At 39.9% G+C, this 19,602-nt stretch overlaps 2 protein-coding genes across 2 annotated transcripts; one reads left to right on the top strand and one right to left on the bottom strand.

Moving 5' to 3' along the window:
• Nucleotides 1-10,993: 10,993 nt before the first annotated feature.
• Nucleotides 10,994-16,020, top strand: LOC138588190 (serine/threonine-protein phosphatase 2A 55 kDa regulatory subunit B delta isoform). Its single transcript, XM_069658115.1, has 10 exons — nucleotides 10,994-11,134; nucleotides 11,327-11,401; nucleotides 11,856-11,953; nucleotides 12,077-12,242; nucleotides 12,332-12,444; nucleotides 12,532-12,709; nucleotides 12,828-12,992; nucleotides 13,383-13,552; nucleotides 14,110-14,201; nucleotides 14,331-16,020. Exons 1-10 carry the CDS (start codon nucleotides 11,128-11,130, stop codon nucleotides 14,608-14,610), a joined length of 1,344 nt encoding a protein of 447 aa, XP_069514216.1. The 5' UTR covers nucleotides 10,994-11,127; the 3' UTR covers nucleotides 14,611-16,020.
• Nucleotides 16,021-16,066: 46 nt separating this feature from the next.
• Nucleotides 16,067-19,233, bottom strand: bnip4 (BCL2 interacting protein 4). The gene is made up of 6 exons (XM_069658116.1): nucleotides 19,082-19,233; nucleotides 18,556-18,727; nucleotides 18,365-18,425; nucleotides 17,720-17,826; nucleotides 17,226-17,375; nucleotides 16,067-16,646 (listed from the first exon to the last, which is right to left on the bottom strand). The coding sequence occupies exons 1-6, from the start codon at nucleotides 19,122-19,124 to the stop codon at nucleotides 16,604-16,606; spliced, it is 576 nt and encodes a 191-aa protein (XP_069514217.1). The 5' UTR covers nucleotides 19,125-19,233; the 3' UTR covers nucleotides 16,067-16,603.
• Between the last annotated feature and the right edge of the window lie 369 nt (nucleotides 19,234-19,602).

Raw genomic sequence — 19,602 nt, 5'->3', positions numbered from 1 at the left:
TAGGTGAAATGTAAGCATTAAAAAAAATAAAGGAAAGTGTTGATCCTGCTTTGTTTTTTAGAGCTTGTGTGCATGGAAACTTTGCACGGGTTTTTGGATTTAGGGGGGATCACGTTTGCTCATTTCTCACTTTACAAAATAAAAGCCTTTTTTTGTCTGAGCTGCACGCTGGAGGTAAGTGATGGGTGGAAACAAGTGCAAACTATCTGTGCATCTAGGCTCTTTTAAATGACCGCTTGATGACACGGCTGGCTGTTATCTCATTCTTCTATTCAGTGGCCACAATGAATGAACCCCCACAGATTCGGGCCTGACCATTGATATAAAAGCAAACTCCTCGGCGCGCGTGGCTCCCCATAAAAATGTACACGATGACTCCGAAGACCTCCCGTCTCGGCGGGACGAGCCTCCTCCGTATTGAGGGTGACGTCTTCTTTTTTTGTGTGTGTGTGTGAATTTACGGGGCGAGGCCCTCATGATCTCCTTACATTTGCATGTAAATGGCGACATCAGCCTGCGCGCGTGCCAGGGGCCAGCGGGCCTCCCAGATGTCAAGGCAAAGTCAATCAGCCGGCCGCTGCCCAGCTGTCCATCGATGCACTTTATTGGGACAACACTTTCATTCTGCTCACCTGCATTGTTTCCTAATGAATTGATTGGAGAGAGAAAAAGAAATCTTATTAGCAGCCACCAAGCAAGTTCGCTCACGGCTTTATCACAGAGGTTGTTTTAAAGTGATCCTTTATCCATTAAATATTTATCTAACACGCCTACAGTTACGCTCCATTCACATTTCCATATGGAAGTATAGGCAGCAAGCCCACTTGTTTACAACTAACACTGTTAATTATATTGTTAAGACATATTTTGTAAATAAAGTTTTTCTTTCTTTTAACGTGCAGGTGACATGTGCCATAAAAATACTATGACATTTTAAATGACTTGTAGTTGTGTTTAAAATAAAACAATCTACATGTTTTTTTTTTCACAAGTGGTAAAATTAGACAACATTTATAATTAATATATTATTTTTAATTAAATAACTAAAATGCCTGATTTGTTGTTACAATTATCCTCCTCTCCAAACGTGCTTCCACCATCTCTGAGCATGCAGGCCTGATAAATGCACCTCTGAGATTCGATATGACGTATATTCAAAAGGTCTAATTATTAATATTAAAACACACGTTATTTTTAATTATAAGGAGAAAAAGCACAAATGGCTGGGAGTGATGAGATCAATCATGGAGGCTATCCGTGTCAAGTATTTAGAGCTGATAGACGGACAGCGCCCCTCGTTGGTTACACTTGAGATCATTGTGTCGATATGAGGCAGCTGTGTTCTTCACTGACAACACAGCTAAATCTCAACATAGGTTTATCTAACACCCCCCTAACAAGACCCCCGAGCGGACAAACAAAATGGTTGTTTATGTGTTGGACAAATTATCTAAAAAAAAAACACATTTTAAAAGATAATTATTAAAGTTTGCTGATAAACGTGCACACTAGATAGATAAAATAAAGCTATCTAAATAGCTTAAAGATTAAGTGGAGCAAAGCGCGTGCTTGTTTTTTTCGGGGGTAAAATTACAACAATTAAATTTAAATGTGGCTTTTTGGAAATATAATTAAAAAATATATTCATATTACAGAGTCCACGTTTATATTTTTAAAGCGTTTATTGTTCTGAATAAACACATTCACAGTATCTGCCTCGCAGCCGCTGTGACCTCACATTTCGTCACTAACTTCTGTCAGAGCAGCTCGTGTTAATTGTGTGCAGTGGTGAGTTCTGTCAAGGGCATTGCCCGCGCGCACGATTTGCATTTCCATTCTGCTGTGGAAATGATGAGAGCGAGTTTGTGCCGCGGTTTAGAGCCTCGCGGCGCAGTCTGTGGGCGAATTACATTTAAAGAAGGCGAGAGAAATTAAATAAGAAACCGAGACCACTTCAGGGCTATTAACATCTAAAATATCCCCTGGAAATTTAGACCAAAATACACATGACCAAATATCCAGCATACCTTCGCTCTTATGCCAGAGCCTCGTCTTGATTGTGTCCATCACTGTGCTTTGTGGGCCTATCAGAAAAAAAAATCTTTATTTAAAAAAGTTGCCACACAATGTGGCGTTGATGGACGTTAGGTAAATGTGATTATTCAGCCCTAAATCTGAATTTCTAATAGGGACGCTTTAATTCCAAGTGCCACTCAGAAAAAAATGGTGCAAGAAAAAATCTGACTCTGAAGGTCATTTAAAAATCTCATCAATAAGTAGAATATTAGCACGTGTTGCACTGGGCGATGTGGCCTCTAAACGGGAGGCATCAGCTTTAACCTTGTTTTTTTTCTTCTTCTTCTTTTAGAGCGCATGTGCATGACCACACAGGCAGCAGCCTTTGCCTCAGTCCTCAGGAGAACTTTAATTTGCCTGTTGACCCCTGTGATGGAGCTTTTGCCAACTTATAGTGAGACTGGCAAAACCTGCAGGAGTCCGATGATTCTCCAGACGCTCACATCAAAACGTATATTTTCTACGTGTTGCATCAGCGCCTCTAATTTCCTTCTGCGGGGATTAGCATCATTAAGGAGATTCAGATTTGATGCTGATTGGCAAGGTGTCTCTTATATGAGCAATGCAGAACAATTCATTACCGCTCCAGCGCTGCATTTTGATTTCTGTCAGAGATCCTTATTAATATTGAACTTTGTTACTATTAACAGAAATGTTAATTATGATGTCAAGACAGAGGGAGTCAAGGTGAAAGCTGCACAGCAATAGCTAAAAATAATCCACGCCAGCCAGAGTACAGTACGATCCTGCAGAGGAGTGTTACTGGCAAGGGACCTTTTTGCTGCAACAAAGAGGTGGAAAAGAGGAAGTAAATGAATTAGAGTACAAGCCAGATTTTGTCTTTGTTTCATCCGCACTTGTCCTGTCCCTATTTTTTCCAACCTCTCCCTTTCCCTCTGCTAGTGGAAGTGCTGCAAATTGTATAATGCTGCTCTTTGTTCTACAGAGTCAAGCCACATGAATAGCCGTCCTGAGCGCACACAAAAACACACTGACAAACTGATCATCTTAAAAAAGCAACGCCCTGGTGCTCACTTGGCCTACTTTCCACGGCAGCACTGCTGGGACGTGGGAAGAGGAATAGAATTCAGGGGAGGATGTTCTTGCACTCTGGGAAACATTCAGTAAAGCAAGTGTGATGCACATAAACATAGCCTTTGCATTGTCAACCTTAGACCGCATTTGCCCCAGATAACTAGTCCCCGTGTGCTAGACTATTCTCTTTGACTTTGCAATTGAAATCCTGAGAAGATTATGCCAAAGCTAAAAGAGGCAAACTCCAGGGTGGGATTTCAATTGTCAATTCCTGTTGGATTTTATAGCATTATGACATATAGTACACCATCTGTTACGCTTCCTGTGACTAGATCCACGCCTGCACAAGCCGAGCCTACTGATGTGAACATCATTACAGCTCAGACCTTTGGTTTTTCAAAGGACAGCGCTATTCAATCACCAATATTTCCCTTTGACACTCACTTAAACACAGATGTTTAACTAAGCGCAGAGGGGTCTCCAGGTTGCATTCAACACGAGGGGTAAATTAGGAAGGTGCCGGAAAGTAACCACTCCTAACTTTAGCTAAACAGACTTCCTGAAGCGCTAGATAATCTGGGGCTTCTATGTACACCGCCTAACCAAATGTCGACATCTGTGAGGGTGTGCATAAAGAAAAGCTCCTCAGAGAAACGGGGGGATAATAATCTTAGTTCCCCTCACCTTCAGCCTGCCCATAGGGGTTTAAAAGGGAGATGAAGAAATCCTATGTAAACATGCCAAGTCAAATTTTCACTTGAAATGTGACATGGAGGCAAAGGCCAACCTTGGTGCATCGCTAATGTGCTTCCACACATGAGTTTTCAGTGCCCCTGGATGTAAACAATTGATGTATTCAGTCCATGGTTTGAGCACTGACTCACTCCGCACACTTAGTATGTTTGAACATCTTTTTTATCCGCCACTGTAAGTTTGGTGCATAGGTGAAGAGCCCAAAGAAGTCAACACAAACGCCGAGCTTGTACACAATCGCAGTGCTCAATAGCTTCCCTGAAAGTGAGTTTTGCTCTCCTGAGAAACATACAAAGTTTGAGCATCTGTTCCATCATGTAGTCTTTGTTGAGAAATTAAATATTGAACTGATCTAGTGTACCATGAATGTTTCACTCACATAGTGATTAGACAGACTGGAGAGGCAAGACATTGCAGCACTTTACACTCTATTTTAATATACTCTATTTGCTTTTGTGCCTTTAGATGAAGATGGTTTTAATTCTTGCTTCAATTAGGCTAAACATGCGCGTTTAATCTAGCACACATACTAAAAACAAGCATGCATAAGTGTGCAGAAACATTCCCTGTATGTAATAAGCATTATGAGTGCAGCCCAGCTCATTGTGCATATCACTTTAATTGAAAAAAACAGAGTTTTATGATTTTTTTTGTTGCATCTCTTCTTACAATTTAATGTTAATGTGCAGAATATATAAAAAAGTGCTGATTTAAATTGGTTTTCTTACAATCTGAGCATAAAGCATCATTTTTCTTGCATTATCTCCTGCTCCAAATCAACAATCATCTCCAGGGAGAGCCTTTAATGACGCTTTCTGACATTAACATTTAGGATTAGACGAGCAGACCGGGGTAACATGCGAGCAGGAGAAGGAAACGGTATCATCACAGAGATCATAAAATGGTGTCGTGAGTAGTCTTTTGTCCGGGACCATAGGAGAGTTCTGTTGCTAAAGGGAAGGACAAAAGCAGAAGGCGCCACGGGTATAAGGTTCCCCTGAGCAACAATGCTGAAAGTTTCAACTTGCAGCACATGGGTGTAACTTTAACTGGAATACTGTGGATCAAAGACTCACAAACAAAGTGGGTGGAAATGCTGGAGGAGTGTCTGTGCTCGAGTGAAGGACAGGTTCACAAGAGAGAAAGCGGGAGAGACCATTTATGAAACGCAGACCAGGCAATCAGGGCTAATTACCGGGGCTGTGTTTTGTGAACTCAAAGGGCAGCGTGATTCAATTAACTAAATTGATGTGTGTTATAATTTTTTTTGCCTCATTTTGAAAATTACCCGGTAAAACAAACAAATCAGATGTGAAGCAAAATTAAATTGGACTCAACAAAAGAGATTTAAACGTCGTCCCTGCTCCGTGCACGCTTATTAGAACAAGAAGCGGATTTTTGTGCTGCAGACGTTCATCCTACACTCCTGTCGTATTTTACAGAGTGAGAGAATTATTCACCTCTGCTTCTTTAAATAAGAAACGCAGCCTTGAAATTTGTGAGGCTTAAGGCAACTCATCAGGTTAGATCAGTGCAATGTGGATGTGTAACCTTTCCACTGCAGTTGAACCTGCACATACAAGTGTTATGAAAGGTCCCTGTGGCACTCTGCTCTTCTGACATGGATTTGAAGACTTGCCACTTTATTAGCTGCTAAGCCCCCAATACTTGTTCTATATAGTGGAGGCCTATGTTATGAGCTGGGATCTCATTGTCTTGCGTTATTAGAGGAAGAGTCTGCAGCACTCTCCCGTCCCCCCCGAGAGAATAGCCCTGACTGTTTGAAGGGAAGCTACAAGTGCAATTTAACCCATCTTATTTACAATATGATCTGTTACAAGGACATCATCGCTGCAAGGATTCACATTTAATATATCCTCTCAATGTGATTCCTTTTTGTTCTCATTGATTCGAGAGAGAACACTTTGTTTGATGCTCACCTGCGCCTGTAAAAAAAAAAAAAGGAATCTTGAATCTGTCAAGTTAGAGAAGACTTCTAAACTTTACTGATCTACACGGCTCCAATTCAGTATTTTCATTCACTATATCTCACTTGAAACTATGGCGGTAAAAAAAAAAAAAGCTTTGTGCTTAAAGGTCAAAGCAGCTAATTAATAAATGTGAGTGGATGTGTCCTGATAGTATCAACATCGGCTCGGGAAAACAAGCACTTTGTGATCATGACTTGTGTCAGCAGCACGCACTTATCCTCAAAATGGAAATTATCCATCGCCGTTAAATAATAAGTGCCATAGTGCCATCTAGTGCACAGATTTGCACACTGAAAAATGACAGTCCCTGTATGTAAAATACACCCTACACATGTACCTTACATATGTAGGCAGAGAGCTTGTACTTAAGAGGTGCATCTGGTGAAGGAATACTACAAAGCAAAGGAGGGAGTGCTGTTTGCACAGGCTGCTTGTGCGCTCCAGCGAGAGGTTTAACTACACCGAATGACCGCACTGAAAATTTCCACTCATGGGGGAAATAAACACGGAGACAAAGGTTTGTCTTCCAAGCCAGGTCTTTGACAACCCTCAGTTGTGGAAAAGCCGCGAGGATAATCTGCTTCAGACAATGAGACAATGTTGAAGGCTGTGCATGCAAATTATTACTCTGCCATCTAAATTACAAAGACATACACAGACCTCAAGTCATCAGGCCTCGTAGCTCACTCATCGGGGCCTCCTGGCTGCGAGGCTGCCAGAGGATGCTATAGAAACAACAGAACAGAAATAATAAGAAAAAAACACATGAGCCAAAACAAGAGTGTTGAATAATTGATTGTGTTTGTCTTTGCTGTTTGTGTGTGTGAGTGTGTGTGTGTGTGTGTACGAGAGTTAAGACTGAGGGTCTGGACAGAGCTTATGCCCCTGAGCAGAGCAGACACATCCACTGGCCAATGGTTTGTGTTAAAAACTGTCTGATGGGGGGAAGGGTATGTTTGTGTGTGCGGGGTGAAAATGCACGTGTATGGGTATGTATGTGTGTAAATACAAACTGAAATAGATATGCAGTGTTTGATTTCTTAAGAGAGGCTTAAACATGATGAGCTCATGTTTTTGTATAACATGGGAATACAATGAAGTAAAGATTTCCAGGATAACAAATGTGTGTTGTTAAACGGCTCTGGAATAGGTAACGGTGTAAGATGTTAAAAAGTCAATATACCTTCATTTTGTCTGTGCTGGTAATGAGCCATATTTTCTGGGGAAAATGGCTGCTTCTCCGGAGGCACCATGTCTACTGAATGTGGCCCTGATCCTGGATAAAACAGAAGGCTCACCAATCAATCTCTCCAGGTTGCCCACAGCCAGAGAAAGCAGCTGCACCACATGTTTGCCTTGCGCGATAGCGACAAGTTAACATACGGGCAGCACAGTAACCATCCACAAGCAGCCTCTAGCTGTCTTATAATGAATTCCCACAGGGATGGGGAACTATCAGAGTCAGTGGTGTTACTGGAGGCTCGGAATAAAGTCAACACCTCTCCTTATACCTGATGAAGCTACGGCACGGCAGCACACACACACACACACACACACACACACACACACACACACACACACACACAGTCACAGCCGCAACAGTGAACTTGTAAAAATGTGAAAAATGTAGTGTACACAACAATTAAGCTGTACGGTTTATTAAACCCCAAATTAGGCTCGACTCAAATATTTTCTCCTTCACACTGTGATGGTGAACACAAACAGTTGTTATATTTGTAATAGTGCACTGTTAGTTAAGGATGTAACTTTAGTATAGCAGTATAATGTACAGTAAAAGATGTTACTGAGTGCTGGGAAAATTAAAAAACGTCTGTTTCAATCATTTCTTACATGTACAAAAAAGTATTGACTATGTTTTGTTCTGATTTAGCCGTTAGTATTGTAGCTGAACCCCCTCTACGTAATGCTTTAAACTGGATACATACTGACTGTATAAAACAAATAAAGTGTGCTTTATCCAAAGGCTGCGCAGTATATTCAACTCAGTCAGAGGTTTAAAAGTAAAAGAAAGAAAAACACTGCAAACTCCTTTTGTGCTTTAATTTGTGGAGCTACACGAGGCTCCTCGTGTGGAAGCAAAGGATGTTTTAGTGGTAGGGATGCACGATATTGGATTTTTTTTGCCGATGTCCGATATGCCGATATTTTTCAACCCTTTTTGCCCACTGCTGATTTCGATACAGATATATTAGGCGCATGTTTTTTTTTACAACTAATTGCAAAGAACATGAAGTCTCCCCTGTAGTGGAACTGATATCATGCCTACTATTATTGTAGTGGCCCACTGGCAGATGCAGTAATAGAGTATACATTCACTGGGCAATATAAGAAAACTACTTAGGTTAAGTACAACATGCCACATTTATTTGTATGCAACACTTTGTTTTAAATAAAACTTTTATATTAATACAGCTTAGACATGCTTGGATGATGAGATTTGGCCCCTCCTCCCATGACCGATGCAGAGCACCTATTGCTAATAGCAACCTTGCTGTCCGAAAAACTGCCATACCGCAGACATCTTGCACCCTTCTTCATGCTCAATGGAAGAGGCTCGGTGCACACTCGCGCCGAGTTAATGTCTTAGCATTACGTCAAGCTTTTTAAGGGAATTATCGAGCATTTAGGCATAATTAAAGCCTTGTTTTATCGGCGGAAATATCGGCAGAAAAATGACATATCGGCCGATGCCGATATGTCATTTTTAAGCCATAATCTGCAGATACCGATAACGTGCTGATAATATCGTCCATCCCGATTTAGTGGTTCTTTGAATAATGATGGTTTTACAAAATATTAGTAAACAATCTATTGTAAGATTAATGTGAAAATCCTCACATATACGACCTACAAATACGAACCAAGTAGGTGTTACATCTGTGGTTACTGTTTGTTTAAAGACCATACATAGCTGTATGTTAGAGATCATCTACGAAATATACAACTCACAAATCAAAATGCATTCTGCTAGTGTAAAATGTGACATTCCTATACATGCTTCCATTTCTATAAATCATCCTATACTATCCAACTTGTACCTACACTGCAGGTACAAGTTTGTCCACCTTTATATATAGAGGCTCTGTGTGTTTGTGTGAGTGTATGCTGTATGTTCCTAACCTCCAGGCCCCTGCTCTGCTGCTCCCTCGGGGACACTCTGTGAGTGATGAGAGGGATGTGGAGCTCAGGAGATAGCAGGGAGAAGGTTGTGATCCAGGTCTTTCTGGGGGCATCTCTTTCTTCAATGGCCCCCTCCTGGACAATCTGCAGATGCAGCAAATACCAAGTTTAGAATCACAGAAAAGAAAATACCATGACTATAGGAGCATAATCAGTAACTTAAAGTCATTAAAGGTGATGTGCGAGCATCAAAAAACATATGTGACCTGTGATACTAAGTTAAAAAGAAGCATTATTTCTGGCTACTGTGCTATTTTCAGAGTTAACAACTAGGCAAACAGTCAACCTTATTCCACCATTCAGCAAAATTAATATGTTAATATATATTTGAATAATGTGCTTCTATCAACTGGTGTATTAAAAAGAACAGGTCTCTGGTTATTCTATTTTATCCACAGGAATGTGACCCACATATTAAATATTCTCACACTTCATCAGCATTTGCTGTAGTTTTATTATTTTGGATTGTGCCTTTTTTTTATTGCACAATCAGCCCCTGTGGGCTATCCTTCTCCTCCCAACTCCTGACAACCCAAACTCTGCAGAGAGAGCTGTTTGCAGAAAAATAAGCATAAAGCTAAAAGCATCTACATCAGCTCTAACATCTATTTTTGCACGCATATATTTTTCCAACATGATTTTGAGCATATTCTCCAATAGAGAGAAACACGTGGCAAACTTTTAGACGCATTTTAAGCAGAATTTGAAAAGTTTTGTTCTCTAATGTAATAACTGACATCTGGAAACAACATTACATATTTTATATAGTTTAAAATGAAATTGTTTGACATACTGAGAAAAAAACAGAAAAAAACAAATATGGCAAGTAGGCTGTTACTTTATGGATACTATTACTTTTCTATATTATGGATAGATATGTAGATGGATGGATAAAATAGATACACAGATATGTTGGGATCCACGGTGATAGGAATGATAGACTTTGAATTAGATTAAATGAATAAAAAAGTATTGTATTTGATTGTACTTATTCAAAGGGCATTTCTATGAAAGGATTAAAGCCTATACGGTTATAGGAATAATGTGTTGTAAAAGCCTTTAACAGTGAATGGTCTTTAGAGCATATTTCCTTCCTCCTCCAGGCCAAATATTCAAACTCTGGAAGTAAAAGGTGCAATTTTAACGAGTAAATTTCCCCCATGGGGATCAATAAAGCTTACCTAATCTTAACAATGCAATAATAATTGTGTTTGTTTGAGTAGACAGATTTGATAGATCTGGTTTTAAAGAAAAAAAAAACATCACTGCATGTCTGCTAAATAGTGACAGAAAAGTTTAAAAATGCACTTTATTATTGGAGGTGTAAAATGCCCCACAAAAATGAACTGGATTTACATCATTCCCCCACTAGATGTCACCCATTGACCATATAATGCAAGCTAGGCGCTTGACCGTATGGGTGTCATACAAATTTGAGTAAACCCACATGTCAAATCTAACATCAACAACCAAGCCAAAACCCCAAAAATGTGAAGTGTAATTTGTAAATAGAATTTTGTGTGATTTTCTTGCATCTCTGCAAGAACATATCTGCAATTACTCTTAATGTTTGAATAACATACATACAACTTACTTGTAAAATGAAAACAAGAAACAAATAATGCTGCATATGTTGGCTTTTTTATTTTATCTAATTTGGTTTGCTTCAACTTGAATCAAAATACCAACATCCTGACGGTTTGTCATCTTTATTGCCCACACATCACAGGAGATCTGAACTGGCTTTGACAGGCTAAATTAATAAATATTAATAAGTAGTGTGATGAAATACAGTTGAATCCATAGAAAATAAAGACTTACTGCACATTTAATAATATGATGCTCAGGAGGATGGATGGAGCCAGGATGTGGCATGTGTGCATGACGTCATTTCTCCATGTACTGTGCGCCATTTTGGAAGAAAAAAAAATCACGGATAATTTCCGTGGTCTTGACAGATCTGGACCCGAGTCTTCACACTGATTGTGGATGCTATCTATTTCCCTGAGCAAGCCGCATTGGTTGATTAGCTATTGGAAGCTGTGTACAGCAATAGCTGCTACATGAAGCAATGGCGGGTAAGCTACTTTTAAAGGGAGGAGAAGGACCCACCTCACTTGGTGTGTGTGATGGCCTGAATCTGCAACTTAGCTAGCCAACGGTAGCGCTGGCTAGCTAAGTTGCTAGTTGTCAAACTGTCAGTGTCAGGTCATTTTGTCGACAGACGAAACGTGAATAAGATACAAACTAACGATGTGTTCTTTTCACAGGAGTTGCAGGAGGAAATGATTTTCAGTGGTGTTTCTCTCAAGTGAAAGGAGCGATAGATGAAGATGTTGCGGAAGGTATGTGGCTAACGTTAGCTTAACGGCTAGGCTACAGCGGTGGGCAGCTAGCTGGATGTTCTTATGGTGATGATGCTCTGGGGGCTTCACATGAGATGCACGATAGCTAGATGATCGCACAGGTTTTGATATAAGACAGCTGTCGGATATGGTGTAGGTTTGTTTGTGGATCATTTGCACAAACGCCCTTTCTTCTGTAAATGACTGTTTGTCGCTAGCTAGCAGTATGCTAGGTGGTGGCTAGGCTATTAAAGGGGAGCGACCGTGTCCATGACGTCAATGTGCTGCGTCCATAAATTGTCAAGTGACATCATGCTTGTTTTCATTCATTCATTCAGTACATAGTGGATGGGTTGTGTGTGTTTGACTAATGTATTTCTAGCTGTTAACATAACTGCCTTCATGACAGCTGAGCTGTTTAGTCTGATCTGCTTTGATTTGTGTCCATTTTCAGCTGACATAATCTCAACAGTTGAGTTCAACTATTCTGGAGAATTGCTCGCAACTGGAGATAAAGGAGGCAGAGTAGTGATTTTTCAACATGAACAGGAGGTAAGATACAAATACACTGATAAATTAGTCCCCATCAACACATTATGTCAGAGGTTATATACCGCTCTGTTGCAGTTATAGTGTAATCACCTTGTCACTAATGTGTACAATATTTGTTTTCAGTCTAAGAATCGTCCACACCTTCGCGGGGAGTACAACGTCTATAGCACTTTTCAGAGTCACGAGCCAGAATTTGACTATTTGAAAAGTTTAGAAATTGAGGAAAAAATAAATAAAATAAGATGGCTACCCCAACAAAATGCTGCTCACTTTCTACTTTCAACAAATGGTGAGTTCACTCTCTGTTTTGATTATTTGTTACTATCGGATATATTATTTATGTGTAAACTTTACAACTCAACTGTCTCTGATTGTCAGATAAAACTATCAAATTGTGGAAAATAAGTGAAAGAGATAAACGAGCAGAAGGTTACAACCTGAAAGATGAAGATGGACGACTCAGAGACCCCTTTAGAATCACCTCTTTACGGGTATGTGTATTTATACGTCTAATTTTGGAGCATGGCTGTTTTAATGTTTTATCTTATCTTACATAAGGTGCATGTTGTATGTTTCAGGTACCAGTACTGATGCCAATGGATCTCATGGTAGAAGCAAGCCCACGGAGGATCTTTGCAAATGCGCACACCTATCACATTAATTCCATTTCTGTAAATAGTGATCATGAAACGTACCTCTCCGCAGATGACCTAAGAATAAATCTATGGCACTTGGAAATCACAGACAGAAGTTTTAGTATCCTTTTTTCGTCATCAGAAAGCAGATAATAGACATGTGGCTCGTAGACCAAAAGTCTCTGCATTGTTTCATAATGAAACATAAGACCGCTAGTTCCTTAACACTGTGTTCCCAGATATTGTAGACATCAAGCCCGCCAACATGGAGGAACTGACAGAAGTAATCACAGCTGCTGAGTGCCATCCACACCAATGCAATGTATTTGTGTACAGCAGTAGCAAAGGCACCATCCGTCTGTGCGACATGCGAGCAGCGGCACTCTGTGATCGGCACTCAAAGTGTAAGTACCTTTTATAATAATGCTGCGAGGTTTAGTCAGTCACATTGTGAATGTTTAATTCATTGATTACACCTTTGTTCGACCAATGACATAATTTATTCATTAGGTAGAAGAGTCCCATTTATTATGCTACTATAAATTGATACAGTCTTTACTTAAAAACAATACACTTGAAGACTATAGGATGTGTTAAATGTAATTTATTCGTTATTTGGCATGTTGGTTGTATATAATTTTGATCAATTAAAAATACAAATATATATGTATCTTTTTTTTAATCTTTTATAGATAACGTTTTTTTCTTTGAAGTACTTGAACTTCAACAAGTCCATGATTTGACTGATATTAGGAATAACGGTCACAATATTTGTTTTTATTTTTTCTTTCTAGTCTTTGAGGAGCCTGAGGATCCGAGCAGCCGATCCTTTTTCTCTGAGATCATCTCCTCCATCTCGGACGTGAAGTTCAGTCACAGCGGACGCTATATGATGACACGTGACTACCTCTCCGTCAAAGTTTGGGACCTCAACATGGAGAACAGGCCAGTGGAGACGTATCAGGTGAGAGAACACTTAACTTTCTCTTGTGACTTGGCATTGAATCAGGTGTGGGAAGAAAATAAGAACATGATGTTTAAAAAGATCTCTCGGATTCAAGTGTCAGCTGAAATTGGGCCTCACATAAGAGAACTGTAATATACACTAAAAAGGGCTTCTGGTGACAAATGTTTTAAACTATTATTTCAGTAATACATCAGTTTTTTTCCGCAAAGACAACAAGCCTGATGCGCTGCTTTGTACCCCTCACCTTCCATTGTATATATCCAAAAAAGCCAGTATTAAAATGGTTGTAGAAAAATACTGAAGTACAAAAGGATTTGATCCCTTCAGCTAATGCTTCTTGGGACTCATAAAAGTGGTAGCGCGACAGGTGCTTGGAGCTGCAGGCAGTTCTCAACTCACCAGTCGCTGAAGTAAAGACATGGGGTAAAAGTAATGAGTATTGTGTAAGCTGGATGAGCCCTGTAACATTTCGATTATATCCACACAGATGGAGACATTACGTTTAAGTGAATATGTAGCCTAATATGTAGGCTAAGTGATATATTTTGTTTCAGGTCCATGAATACCTTCGCAGTAAGCTCTGCTCCTTGTATGAAAATGACTGCATCTTTGACAAGTTCGAGTGCTGCTGGAATGGCAGTGACAGGTATGTGTCCTTGTTGTATTTGCATTTCACTTCTAGTTCTGATACCAGTCGCTGGTGGCATCATTTTTGTTTTGTTCTGTTGTTTCAAATGAACGTAGACAAACCATTTTAATTTTCTCTCTCCATCAGTGCCATCATGACCGGCTCCTACAACAACTTCTTCCGAATGTTTGACCGCAACACCAGGCGGGACATCACACTGGAGGCGTCCCGGGAGAGCAGCAAACCACGGGCTACGCTCAAACCGCGCAAAGTGTCCACCGGGGGCAAGAGGAAGAAGGATGAGATCAGCGTGGACAGCCTGGACTTCAACAAGAAGATCCTCCACACTGCCTGGCACCCCAAAGATAACGTGATAGCTGTGGCAGCCACCAACAACTTGTACATTTTCCAGGACAAAATCAACTAGAAGATTTGGGGCTCCAGAGGATAGGGCTTTTACCGTACCTGTGTAGTTAAGCCTACTACTTGTCTATCTGTATAAGAAGAAACAGCCTCGTTGTCCTCCTGGTGAAGAATTCGAAAGCACGTGTCTACTTTTTTTGCCACAGGAGGTTGATCCATAGGCCTGTTTTATTTTGAGTCTGAGCTTAGGTTGTTTTTGCCTTTGGCACCAGGGCAATCAACATGCCCCCCTGACCCAGAAAGCCCAATTCGGGTCTAATTGACGGAATGGCACTCCCTAGAGGTCAAACTCTTGAACGTTGGTGTTTGTGTTGACATTTTAAGCCTTCATTTCATGATTTAACGACAGAACTCTTGGAAGCCCTTAAAATGACGTCTTGTCAAAGTTGTAACATCATCTCAAAGATTTTGGGCCCTCTGAAGCACGGATTATTGGCCAATAAGCCTAACTGTAACATTCCCCCATTGGCCATGTATTCAGGTCAAACTACTGGTGGAAGAGGCCATGAATTTGGAAAGTGGACCTGTTTTCTTTTCTCCCCCTCCCTCCTCTTACTTTACCCCAGTCAATACGGTGACATAATTTCACTGACTGTATCTACTCAAGTACACCTTGTCATCCACATAATAAAAGAAACTAAAACTACAGATGTGTTTTTAAATTTAGAAGTATGTATTAAAACATGTTTATTGCTTTGCATGTTTTTATGTTGTAGAGAGGTGGAAAAATGTCCAGTCACACCACTGTCTTTGAGCAGATCTCAAGCTAACTTGTTATGGAAATACTATTTGGGGCTACCAGTGTCTGAATCACTGTTGGAGACAACCGATAATGTGTTTGTGTCAAGAGATTAATTTCAACGTTTTTTGACCATGTTTTAGGATGCAGGCTGGAAACTACATGGCACAAGATGGGGCCCAGGACAAAGGGAATCTGCAGCCTTAATACCTACTTCTATCAGTGACAGCTACAAGTTATGTCCCCAAACGTTTTACAAACCTCATGTGCATTATTTGTAAATCCTATTTTATAGAGTTATGTCCTCATATACTGCTGCTACATGTGGCTGTCTATGAAAATCACTAAGGAGGAAAATGGCACACCATACAGTTTATGTGATAGAGTGCCTCCGGATAATGTAATAAGTAGGAAATTCAGACAGGCCTCATACATGTGCCCTTATTCATTCGTTAGGGATCTCACCCCAATTTGAACCGCGTACTGCAAATGTGGATCTTATCTCCGTAGTTGTGAATGCAGAAATGAAGGTTGACTACACAAAACATATACTGATGACATTAAAACACATAATAATGCATTGTCTTTGTCCATTGATTCCTAACATGGTGGCAATGTATTCACTTGTTTATTATTTTGACCAAAGTTCAATAAAATTTTAATTGTGTTCATCTGCATGTGGTGCTTTCCTTTCATAAAAATTAAGCTCCGTGTAATAACGTTGACTTTTTTGTATGTTTATTTTATTTGGACTTGATGAACAAAAATGGACCATACAGGTGCTTGATAAGCAATGTGATTATCATAATCTTAATTGATATTTGCACAAATTGGGCAATCAGTAATAGGTGCAATCACTATGCTAATGATCCCTTAGACAGTAAAATAAGTTAGAAATAAAAAGTTTATCAACTGACAGCGTATTTTGTCAAATCAAAAGTGATTCTCATTCCAAATAAAAAGCCAATGACACACAGTATATCAGTTCCCTAACGTGCAGATTTAAGGAGCAGGAAGCAGCAAAACAGTCATCTCCAGGCCAAGACAAGCGAGGAGCAGAGGATCGGTCACTGTTGTGTTCAGGTCTTTACACCTTGAAAGCAGCAGTGACAGATCCTTAACTGTCCAAGCTGGTGCGGGCGACATGGGGTAGCTCAATAAAATTAAAACAGTGTCACATTGCCACATCTTCCGTGATATGCAGAAGGTCCCGTTTTAAGGCATGCCAAGATGGTCACATCAAGGTGACTATTCCTATTCAGTAGGTGTTGTGGGAGGTCAGACGCTTCCCAATATATATCCTAAAAAGAGATAGAAAAACATACAATTTGATGGTGCTCAGAGCAAGATAGGATAAAAAATCCAGAAATATAAAGCACAAAAATTACACCATTTATGATGCCATTTATTTTTCTGTTTTGTATATACTGTATTACCCCTTCATGGAACTAAGCTAAATGTTTATAAATTCCACTGTAGAAATGTGAACTAAACTGTTGCCCAACCATTGAATTCAAAACAAGACTGTAATCTATCATCCTAATATTGATTGACAGGTGGCTAACACACAGACTAACACTAAATTATTCATGTTGTTTTGGAGCAATTAAAGGTCTGTTTGCACCAGTGGTGATTCTAACAGTAGGTAACCATGTCTTGACCTTCTTGTATGATTTAGAAAATATTTAGAATATAATTTTTCATCTGTATGTTAATTTCATTATTTATATCAATATACATCAATTATATGTGGTCATGAGGTTTTAAACAGTTCTTTAAGGATCCTTCTGCAATTGCCTCTAGAGGTTCCTATGAGGTAGTTTTGTTATTTTTAGATACTGTAATATTACTAGAGTGAGAGATTAAATAATGTTGCTTACCCTAGGCCAACAGCAAGTATGTGAGAAATGATTAATGAGGGAAGGAAAAGCTTCAGAAAGTCAGCAGAGAGAACGCCCCCCTTCTTCATGACGCTGGTGTTCCTGATGCTGAGAGAGGTCGTGCGCTTAGGGTACTTCAGCAGGAACTCCCTACAGAGGAGCACATTAATTTTTCACAGTTATGAATACATTAAAATGAATGAGTGTCATTCTAATGTCAGGCTGATACCTCTGCTCACACAGACAACCTCTTTTTTCATTCGATGAATTACAGTTATAAATCATGCCAAACGACAAATAAGGTTAGGCTAATGATTACTTTTGCATTCACATTGTACTCACATGGTTTTAGTCATCATTTACACATCTATAACATTGTGCAAACACATTTTTTATTCTGTGAATTATTATGTTGACTGATGTAACTTTTTTACAAAACATATAATCCATACAAAAATATTATAAGAGTTGGGAAATTGGAAGGAGCTACATACTTTGGGGGGCTGTTCTCAGGTCGACTAGACCAGTCCCAGATCCAGTCAGCATTTTTCTTCATCATGTTCTCCACCTCCCGTCGTCTTTCTTGGAAGTCTTCATCTGACTAGAAACACCGATTGTGGAATGTCAATTTCTGTCAGGACGTATCCACCAACAACTTGGCCATCACTGATATTCAAAAACATCAAATAAACTACTTAAAGCTCCTGTGAGGAGCTTTCGGTTTGTGTTGATTCTGGCGCCCCCTGTGGACAAAGCTGTACCTCTCATCTTTTGCTGATTTTGTCCGGTACATGCTGAAGTGGTGGTTCTTAAGGAACAATCTAATCCTGTTTTTTTTAACAGCCATATGTATCACTCACTTTAAATGTTTGCCCTTGAAAATGTAAACAAAGGCAGTGTGCAGTGAATCACTTCATCTGACACCTACCCAGCACCAGCAGTTTCAGACATTAAAAGTAACTATATAGAAATATCAATCTATCACTGATGGTCTGGTTTGCTTTTGTAGGTTGTATAGAGTAATCAGAATTAATTTCAGTCTGTTTCATAACCAGCAAAAAACTCCTCACAGGAGCTTTAACAAAACTACACGTATTTAATTAGACTTTGATATAGGTCAGTGGTTCCAACAAATATACCTGTGAGCTGTTTCCCTCTGAGCCTCTCCACACAAGAAGGGGGGTCTGTGCTCTAAGTGGGCTGTTGTGAAAAACACACATAAGGGAACCTTTGGTCACTTTAAGACACATGTTTGAAATCGCTCTTCCTGAAAATCTTAAATACACAATGTACAACACACACAATCAGTGCTTCCCCATTCCACACAAACCTGCTGCACTGAGAGCTTCCTCTGGAGCTGTTTCTGCCTGACTCGTGCTGAGCGTCAAGCAACATTTTCTCCATGTCACACTCCTGGCTGGTGGTGGGGATCTGCTCCTGGCTCCCGTGATGACTGGTGCTCTGAGAGGCAGTGCCACTGAAATGCAGCTCAACCCAGGAACCTAAAATAACATACACAGTCTTAAAACATGAATATAGGCAAGGACTGGCACGCAGACTGGGAATACTAGAACAATAAACACAGAGACTGTTTTGGCATGAAGGCATTTGATTTCGCAACACTGCAAACAAGCAACATTATCTAACTAGGTCGATGGGCTGTCCTCTTAGTGGTCTGTCCACGTCTTTATTTTAAGAAATGTTTATACTGCTATGCCTCAAGTCTGTTAAAACTAGACTTTACATGGGGATAGCTTGGGTAATTAAACGTTAGTTACCATGTGTTTTCATTACTATCTGCTAGTGCTAGCATAAACAATGGTGAGCTAGGAGCGGTTTTGTTGTTTATACTTTACCTTGCAAACTTTCGTCCGATGAAATGTCCTTTTGGAGCGACATTGTAGTGCTTATTATCTTGCGGGTCCACACGTTAACGCAGTTTTAGAGGCCTAAATGTAAGCGAAATGGTGGCGAAATCACTGTATGCAGCAGTAGCTCCAGCTACCACAATAACAATGACGCAATATTGTGTTTATCTAAAACGTGATTGGCTCTGATACAACCTCGCGCAGACAGAAGAGCGCGCATGCTCAGACACACGCTTCCTGGAAGACCCAAATAAACCGAGTGCCAAGTCTTATGTCAACTGTGTTAAGACATTACATTTATAAACGAAAGAGAGTCTACTCATGTATTCCTATTTTACATTTTGGTATGGCCATATTTATTTTTAGCAATTCCACACACCTGTCTGCAGATGGCAGTCATAGCTCATTAATCCCCCTTCTCTTAACTGCCTCTGCACATACATGTGATACAAGCTGCACATCTGCAATTGCAAATATTGTGCAATTATTTGGCCTAATATGTAAAGACC

Source organism: Semicossyphus pulcher, unplaced genomic scaffold (assembly GCF_022749685.1).
Source record: "Semicossyphus pulcher isolate SPU_LCO1_2020_fin unplaced genomic scaffold, fSemPul1.0.p SCAF_12, whole genome shotgun sequence".
Taxonomy (NCBI): Eukaryota; Metazoa; Chordata; class Actinopteri; order Labriformes; family Labridae; genus Semicossyphus; species Semicossyphus pulcher.
Note: the sequence above shows the minus strand (reverse complement) of the source record. Positions and strands in the feature narration are given on the sequence as shown.